The sequence below is a fragment of the Aedes aegypti genome, chromosome 2, assembly GCF_002204515.2.
Source record: "Aedes aegypti strain LVP_AGWG chromosome 2, AaegL5.0 Primary Assembly, whole genome shotgun sequence".
NCBI lineage: Eukaryota > Metazoa > Arthropoda > Insecta > Diptera > Culicidae > Aedes > Aedes aegypti.
Window position 1 is genome coordinate 371,620,037 of NC_035108.1, and position 10,106 is coordinate 371,630,142.

General features: G+C 35.7%; 1 protein-coding gene across 1 annotated transcript; it reads left to right on the top strand.

Moving 5' to 3' along the window:
- Positions 1-7,656: 7,656 nt before the first annotated feature.
- Positions 7,657-9,246, top strand: LOC5569445 (lysosomal thioesterase PPT2 homolog). The gene is made up of 4 exons (XM_001658484.2): positions 7,657-7,861; positions 7,921-8,216; positions 8,288-8,537; positions 8,600-9,246. Exons 2-4 carry the CDS (start codon positions 8,082-8,084, stop codon positions 9,070-9,072), a joined length of 858 nt encoding a protein of 285 aa, XP_001658534.2. The 5' UTR covers positions 7,657-7,861; positions 7,921-8,081; the 3' UTR covers positions 9,073-9,246.
- The last annotated feature ends 860 nt before the right edge of the window (positions 9,247-10,106 follow it).

The window sequence follows — 10,106 nt, forward strand, 5'->3', positions numbered from 1 at the left end:
GATTCGAGATTTTGCCACCAGGCGGCGCAAGTGAGCATACAACTTTTGTTTTGCTGATATCTTAGGATCCTGACCACTTAGAAAGATGGCGTCTTCGGCAAAGTTGTTCAGTAGCTCATGCGCCATCATTATAAAAGTTATGAGATTCGAGATTTTGCCGCCAGGCGGCGCTTTGAGCATAAAATTTTTGTTTTCCGGATAGCTCAGGATCCTGGCCTGAACAACTTTGTCGAAGACGCCATCTTTCTAAGTGGTCAGGATCCTGAGATATCCGCAAAACAAAATTCCTATGCTCACTAACGCCACCTAGTGGCAGAATTCCGCAATTCAATGACCACCATATGTTAGCCCTTGAACTACTGAACAATTTTGCTGAACATCATGATCCTCTATTTTGAATACTTTTGAAGATAATGATCATTTATAAAAACGGTCGTTAATCTGAATTTCGGTCGTAAAAAAGTGGTCGGAAAAAGAACCGTCGGTAAAAAAACGGTCGTAAAAAGAGGTTGGAGTGTATAAAGAAAGCATATGCCAAATTTCAGCCAAATCAAAAAATACAAAAGTAAACTGACATTCGAATTCAAATGGAACCGCTCAGATATAAAAATTGCAACATTTGCATTTTTAAATGGATTTTCTATCAAATATCCAAAATACTGATCAATGTTACCCCGGATTACAGTATCCAAAATGTGAGCTTTTCACCTAATTAATTGGCAAAATAGGGCAAAATTCGACACTTCCAGATGCTTATCAAAAAAAAGGTAGACAAACTCGATTTATCTTTTTTTTTTTGGTTAAGATAGCATAAGTGAATAAGTCGAGTCTGGTTAAAAACTCGAAGATTTCTTAAGATAGCGTATTTTTTATGAGCCGTTCGACTAAAATAATACACTGTGCGGCGAGATTCATACCCACGACCAACTTAGTCGTGTTGTTTAAATGAGCGTTTATCACTACGGCTATTTGGGCATCAATAGTCATACCCATTACTGTGTGAATTTTAACAATTATAGTGCAACGCGCTTACAGTTCTTATTTAGGACTTACTAGTTAAAATGAAAATCAAGTTACTCCTGATTTCGAAGCATTCTCAATCAAGTGAATTTTTTTATGATTCTTGGGGGACTGATTTCAAACATATGAATCTCTGATGATGTTGGTTAGTTTTACATTCACGTCGGATAGTGATACACTTTTGAAAACAAATGCACAAAACAAAAATTGTTGCAACCTCCAAGCTTTACTCAAGAATCTATTAGCGATTGCGTGGTTCTCTGTTACCAAGCACCCAATACTGGCGCTCGTATAACCCAAAAAAACATGCCATGTCACGCGTGACAGGTAAACGTGAGACCTTGTCAAGGTAGGCAACATAATTCTACTAGTGATGGATATCACCATTGTAAAACACGTTCAAATCATGTGCAGAAGACTTTGCTATCGAACCAAAGTCAGCTCTTAACAGAGTTACAAGTTTTACACGTCATTTCACCTTGCCAATCGGCACGAAAGATTCACGTTTTAAAAAATGTGGAGCGAACGTGTGGATTATTTTCAGTGTGAGTGTAGCATAATATATTTCAACCTTTTTCCTTAAGCTAAAATGTTTAACATACAACCATCTCAAATTTTAACAGAAATAATCAAGAAGAGTAAGAGATTTCCGCACTTGGTGTTCCAAATATGCCACACTTGAAATTATTACCATAGGGTAACTGGGGGTAAAACGCGCCGTCTAAAGAAGGAAGCGTAAGAACGCTTATGACGTACATTATTATATATTTTTTTCAATCATTATCTCAGAGAAAACCGTATTTTCTATCAAATAGTAGAAACAGCCATCCATTTTCTTTTTTCTGGAGAATAAACCAATTTTTAAAAAATGCTTGCTATCCGCCTTTTTTATTTTTTGCGGGGTAAAACGAGCCATCTGAGCTTGGCGTTAGCCGTACGTTCATACGCATGAGCAATCATACTTGTATATACGTTGCATACATAAGGGCGATTCATCAGATGTTATTGTTCAGTTCTAGTATACAGTCACCCCACGCAGTTGAATCACCCACAATTTATGAATCAGCTAATTTCAAAAGACAAAATTATTATCAAACTTGTCACAAAACATCACAGAATCATTTTTACTGATAAACAACACATAGTGTTTAATGATTTCAAGGCTTTTTATCACAATAAAATAGCTCTTGATTGCGATATGAACCAAAATTATTACTAAATTATTTTTGTAGCTATTTGGGCTGTATTTTTGGCCAACTTTGTAAGCCGTGTGGCTATTGACGCTTAGCTAGAAACGACGTTTTAAAGTTTGTTTCAAAGATTTTTTGTGAGAGATTGAGCCCCAGACAACATTAACAAATTCAATAAACATTGCTATGAGAGATAAATGCGTATTTATACGAATTTGGCAAAGATATTTGAGTAAAATACTTGATTAATAAATTGTGGGAAATATACACACCAGTCACAATTTATGAATCAGTGTTCAAACTACTAGTACTTAGTATTTTTAAAAATGATTGTTAGTTTCAAATGATTTCCAATGTAGAATTTTGTTACTGGACAGCAAAAGAGGTTTGGGACCGTTCGTAAACTACGATTTTTTTTGTGGAAAAGGAATCTGAACATACTAAAGAAGTTAGGAACAAAAATAAAAACAGTATGGATGTAGAAAAATGTAAAGATTTTTTTTAGTTACACCTGATAGGTTCTTCCTGATTTTGCTATAAAAACGGGGTATTGCTTCTACAGAAGGACCAAAAGCAACGAGTGCGCAAGAGAAGAACTGGTTTGCATCCTCTCAGATTGATATCAATATCAATTGTTTGTCAATTTTATGATCATTTTTGTTGCACGTAAGTTTTTTTAGATAAACTCCCAGGCTAAACTGTTGGCTCTTCTATCAGACACATTGAGAAGTAAAAGATTTCACACTAAAAAAATCAAAATAATCAGAGGTTTACAATCATGTAGCCGATTTTTTCACGTGCGTAATGTGCCACAATTTAGTCGCTATATAACATTGGAATCCTCATCCTCACAGCTCGAAGATTTATTATCAACTGATTTGCTTATTGAGTTCAAAATGTAGTGGCTTTAGATAGCCATGTGTGACAGAAAATGAATGTCATGCGACTGAAAGAAGAAATTTGGTAGAAGAATTATTGCTCCCCAAAATATGAATTCAAGGCTCCGCTGATTGCTGCAGGCTGAATCAGTGTTGGATGAAGGTTAACGCATACCAATCTGAAGGGAATGCTTCGGGAACTTGGTGGAAAAATTATGGAATCCCTGTTATCGGTTGGTGAATCAATCCTTGAAGCAAAACAAAGGAATTTTATATGTAACACAAACGACGCTTGCAAGAAAATCACAGAAAATCGATATGAACGTTCATGAATCGATCCATAATTTTAAACACACATGTACGGAGATGAACCAGCCTAGGGCTGAAAATCTCCTTAATAAAGCTATAATAATAATTTAAACACACAGATCAAACGTGTGGATTTTTATCAGTGCAGTAAAGGCAGTCGAAGAGTCAAGCATTTACGAGTTCTGCCATCTAAATCTAATTGCCATCTGCAATCATTAAATCCACAAATTCAATGTTCCCTAGGCCCGCTCAGTAGCAACATTAAAAATCAATCAATGTAATGCAGATTCTTGGAATACTTGGTTCCGGTTCACCTCCAGCTATAATAAACGTTGTCCGAGGCAGTGTTTTAACAAACATATAATGCATTTAATTGCAAAATAATTTAAAGTAAACAACTGATTCATAAATCGTGTTCACATTGATTCATATTTGTGGACAACTTTTTTGCCGATTCATAAATTGTGGTTTTAGACAATGTTCAAATAAGTGAAACTTTCAAATGTTTTCAGCGATTTTAATGACAACGTTGTGCATGAACTGCGGGTATATACACAACTTTACCATTCGGCATTCATTTCATCAAAAATTATTGTTTATTTTGCTCTCTATAGTTTTTCAAATTTAAGCAGGCCCTTATATGATTCATAACTGTGGGATCACATGCGAATTTGAAAAATGTACTTTTGTACGGTTCAAATTGGCACGTAATTACAGCGCACAGTGGTACTGCCCATAGGTCATAAATCGAAAAACAAAATCTCTTGGTTGTCATTCCTTTATTTTTTCATGGATCAATTATGATCTCAAGAATGTTAAAACATACACATTATAGACGATCCTGTATGATATGAATAGTAGGGCTCTAAATGATTGAGTGTATTTTTCATGTGTTAAAAATATGCTAAAAATTTAGCGATTTCAGCACTTTGTTTATCGGCTTCGCAAGTCACAATCAAATGATTTTTCGATCCATTTAGATTGCAGAACATGAATACAGATGTATATCTATCACTTCCGATACATTTTAGAGTGTTATTAGACATCTAGGAGTCAGTATAGGGGCCCAGATAGCCGTAGCGGTAAACGCGCAGCTATTCAGCATGACCAAGCTGAGGGTCGTGGGTTCGAATCCCACCGGTCGAGGATCTTTTCGGGTTGGAAATTTTCTCGACTTCCCAGGGCATAGAGTATCTTCGTACCTGCCACACGATATACACATGCAAAAATGGTCATTGGCATAGTAAGCTCTCAGTGAATAACTGTGTAAGTGCTCATAAGAACACTAAGCTGAGAAGCAGGCTCTGTCCCAGTGGGGACGTAACGCCAGAAAGAAGAAGAAGAGTCAGTATAGATGTGAGTGATGAGGATATAAATATACTCGCTTTGTAACTACATCACTTTATTTGAAGTACGTTTTTGAATATGTTTTTAATCACATTTAATCAAACTTCTGCCACCAAATGATCATGTTTGAGTAGGAAAACAAACCTGTGAAGGTTCTAGCTGCAAATATTTGCAAATAAGTTAGCAGCGTGCCTTCAAATTTGTTAGTTTTTACCAATAAAAATAATGCTAAAAATATTCATAGAATTTATTGCACACCGGACATTTGTAGCTAACTGGAATAAATATACAAAATAATGAAATTTTCGCTACTCATACTTCAATTTGATTTGAATACACTTGCAACATTGTATATTGATGTAATAAGTAGTTTTAGTAAGGGCGCCAAGACAATAAAATCCTATAAAATTAGTACTGGTACAACAGCCTAATGATATATATGACAAGACTAATCAAAGTGTGGGAGGAACAACATTAAATTGTTCTTGTATTTATTTTGAGCATCAAAATAAGATAATCAAAAAAAATTCCAGTATCTATATACCCAGTGTTAAAAAATAAAATTGTGAGAATAAAAAAATATTTGAAGCAACAAAATATTAACGAATAATTTATCAGCTATTCCTTAGTTGTAAGTATTTCAAACGTGAGGTTAATTACATTAAGTGACATATTCGTTATTTGGCTTTGGTAGAGATTTGATTTGAAATTGGCATTGTCAATTAAAAAGTATTTAAAGTATTTATTTGGTATGTACATCTTCGGCACTTAGAAAAGTGTTCATTAGCTTTTTAGATCCACATACTAAAAGTAGGCTAATGAGCATGTGAAGCAACTCTGTGCGGGGAATCATCTCAAATTAGACAATAATAATCCTGATATATGGCTTTCAATGTATAGATTGCATGGTACAATTCATATAACAGAGCATTCGCAATATGATCTTCGCATCCTAAACAGAATTTTTGAAGTGATATCAATAACGACATCAACCGCTATGGAGTTTTAACAGTCAAAATTAATTAATTGGGCAATTTCTGATGGTATTTACCATCGGATATTGAGTAAAATGATTTATGACCGCTTCGTAGAACAAATGGAATCTCTGTGCAGCGTGGCATTACATATGCTGGAATTTGAATTCTAACGGCTGTTTCGGTGTTATGAAATTAGAATGGCCGTTTTGCCCCACTAGTTGGTTAAAGTTCAAGTCCTTCAATTCGCTTTTGAAGGATAAATTCAACACTTTTTCCGCATGGAATACAAACTATGGGAGTGCATAAGGCGATTCTCGGTAATAGTTTTGTTGTTTATCGACCTGAAAAATGACATAGAAAATAAAACAAAATTACAACAAAAACAGCAAAAAACGTGAGTTTTCGTGATTTTCACCAGGAAAACACTTAAAAATATATGAAGAAAAGCATCTATTATCTCAGGTGAAAAACAGTGTTCAATTCACGTCATTTGTGCAAAACAAAGGTGGCGCGTTTTACTACATGTTTTTTTCCGGTTGGTCTAGAATGCGACCCAAACGCAACACGATTGTTGCAGTAACATTAACTCAAAACGCAGCACGTTTGTTATAACTTGTTGTGATAACATGACCCAGATATTTTGCATACTTCTTTTGGTAACCTTCGTCACCAACACTTACGTTAAAAGTATGTGATTCGTTAACTATATTTTGGATACACCGATTTAAGTACCTCCCCTAGAATAAGTTGTGTAGAGTTAGGCTTCGTAGGCTAAGTTTGAAATTATTAAAGATGATTCAACTTCACCACGCGAACTTGAACGGATGCCTCTCCGCTGAATATCACATCCATACAATACATAAGGAAATCTATCCATCGATTTTGGCCATATACCAGTCGTAGCTATAGTGGCTTATACACCGTTTTACAGAGACAATCAGCATTAAACCCTTCGCTTTCAGTAGATCACATCCACATGATAGAGATACAGTTAACTCTCCCTTACTCGATATTCCGTATCTCAATATCGAGTTAGAGAACCATAGTGAAAGATGGTTTTCATGGCTATCTCGATGGTCCCTTGGATCGCAGTTGCACTGGTTTTGTGTTCTGTAACTCTGTAACTGTAACTCGATGCTCCCTTCAATATCGAGTTAGGAAGAGTTGACTGTACATTCATTTACTCTTTCGAATTGATTTAAAACTTAAGAAACCCAATTCGTTTTCGTTTCATTTATAACTACTATACACCTAATTTGGCCACTCTCATGAGAAATAAATGTGATTAGCCAATTTAGGAACCAAAGCTAAATTTCTGGCCGAAACTGGTTCTGGTGGCCTATATTGACCAACGAGATTTTCAAAGCGCAAAAATGGTTTTAGCTCATTTCCTATATTTTTCATACGTAGTATGGATGTAAAGCTAGCATTTTACATATTTGTAGTATCCATATATTTTTTGACATTTTATTTTAGGCTGGCCAATACCGGCGCTTTTACCCTAATTATAAAAACAAATGTTTTAAATGCACGAAGATTTAGAGAATAATGCAGGTGAGCATATCAAACATTGTTTGTTGTGGTTTTAAACTTTGTTGATTGCAGAAGAAAACCGCACCCTGAAAGAGTTACATACGGAATGTTGCTGGAGCTTTAAGGACTCCATAAGGAAAAGGATAAGAAGTCGTTTTAGTTAGTTGACAGGGTAAGAATTTGATAAAATATTTTGGAATAAAAATCATGGGACTGCCCAAGTAGCTCTGTCGTCTTTCGTCTTTTTCATACTTATGAGAGGTAACGCATGTGCTGCAATATTTCTCGACAAGCTTTCGGACGGAAAGCTTCAATATTCGAAACGAAGCTCTGTATGCACTTCTTTACCGGCAAATTTTGGGACACGTTCACGAATTATCAATCAATTGTTATCAATGTTATTTATTAAGGTTTAGAAATGTTCCACTACATTTGCCTCCAAATTGTTTTTGTCAGAATATTTAAATGCAACAAAAACTCGTATCAAACAGATCAAACAAATACAATCAGCTTGGTAGTGTTTAGGCCTATGAGTACTTCCGACGGCAGTTTCGTCGTTTACGAAAGCTTCCCTACTAGAATGAGCGAAAACAAACTTGTTATAATGGTGCGTAGAAGAAGGTAGAAAAACAAAAACATGGATAGAAAGCTACAGAACCATTGCAGACACTGATACAGAGTACACGACCGAACCTAAACAAAGAAAGGACAGACGACATCCATCGAATCGATCGACAGCATCGTATCGGAACTTCCTGCACACGAAATTCAAGTCCACTATTAACTTCAGTCTGTGATCACCAAATCTAGTTTCTTTTTTCTCTAAAATGCATCGATTTTACACTTGTTTTGTGCTAGTAATAGGTTTGAGTATCATAAGTGCCTACAGACCAGTGGTTATTGTTCATGGAATCCTCACTGGAGCGGACAGTATGCTACTTATAGTTGACGAAATACAAAGGGTAAGTGTGTGAACTCACGGAAGTGACAATTAACTGATGAATCATTTATCCAATTGATCGCGTTTTCATAGCATCATCCGGGAACAGTAGTGTACAATACGGATCGATTCGAGGGATGGTCCAGTTTGGAAAATGCCTGGCATCAGGTTTTAGAGTTTAATGGAGACTTGCAGAAAATATGTGAAAAACATCCGGACGGTGTGATACTGCTAGGGTACTCACAGGGAGGTCTGTTAGCTAGGGCAGTGCTACAAACATATCCAGACCATTGTGTGAAGAAGTTTATATCATTAAGTTCACCACAAGCCGGGCAGTTTGGAAGTAAGTATCAATTGCGTTATTCAATTTTGGAAAGCGAATCTTAATCTTATCTTATATTACAGCCGATTTCCTGCATCTGATATTCCCATCACTGGTTGCGAAAACAGCTTATCAGTTATTCTACACCTACGTCGGTCAGCACACTTCGGTTGGCAACTACTGGAATGATCCGCACCATCAGGACCTTTTCGAACAATTTAGCATTTTTCTGCCTTACATCAACAATGATCTTCCATCTACGAACTCGACCTTGTTTAGGGATTCAATGCTTCGGCTGGAGCAGTTGATTCTAATCGGAGGGCCCAATGATGGGGTTATCACCCCGTGGGAATCAAGTCACTTCGGGTACTACAATGAGTCCGACGATGTAATTCCTTGTAAGAAGCGAAAAATTTATTTAGAGGACCGGATTGGCTTGAGGACATTGGACAGAGATGGACGGTTGAAACTGATTACTGTTCCGGGAGTTAAGCACTACGAGTGGCACCTGAATACCGATGTGGTTGAGAGTGTGGTTTTGCCACATTTGGATTAGGCTGCTCAGGATAAGGGAAAAAATGTGATATGGAGCTCATTGGTGCTGGTAATGCCGGTGTTATGTGACAATTAGATGGTTAGGTTATCAAATTGAATGAATCTAGTGTAAAATTGCGTGAATTATAGGAATAAATGTATTAGATATAACAGTAGAATTGGATGAAATCAATCATATTACCACACGATTCTTCACTTTAGTCAAACCATTCTCAATTTAAACCCAAGAAAAAAAAAACAAGACAATAATAAAATTTAAACTTATCGTTTGTGCTGCGATGAATCAATCTTTCAAAGTTCATCATTTTGTATATGTAAGAATCATACAACATACATATATGTAATAATCATACAATCAATCAAACATCCAAACATTTCGCTATCACTTAAGCAGTGTACTCAAAAGTTCATTTCTAGTAGATTTTGAGTTCCTCAGAAACTATATCGCTGGATAAGAGAACATTACGGATACTAACAGATTTTGATTCTCGAAAATGTAACTCATGCACTTATGAGCAACTAAAAAGGTAAGAACAATTTCGAGTCGAACTTTTTCCCTACTTTATGATAAACATCATATTTTTGTTAAGATAGACTTAAACCAGAAGCGACATTCGTCTCTACATAAACTTCAATCTATTTAAGCAACTTAAATTAACTTTATGTGAACTGAAGTTCAATTGTTTACTTTAAAAGTGAGCCATATAGGCCTTTTATATGAAGTTTTGATTGCTATGGTCTTCTTGAGGTTTCATAGAGGAGAAACAGAAAGACGTTTTAAGAAGAATTATTTCAATTGACCATCTTATTTTATCACCTGGAAGCAATTTTTGAAGAAAGTTGTTTCATTAAAAATCAAGGAAGTTTACATGAAAATGTGTTCACAGTATACTACTTTCACACGGAAACACAGGTTTTATTGGTGTTTACATAAAATTTAAGGTGTAATTCATCAAACTTCCACTAAGCATGCAGAATAGGACTAAAACTTTCATTTTAGACAAAATTTGGTTTAAATTGCACGAACAAATTAAG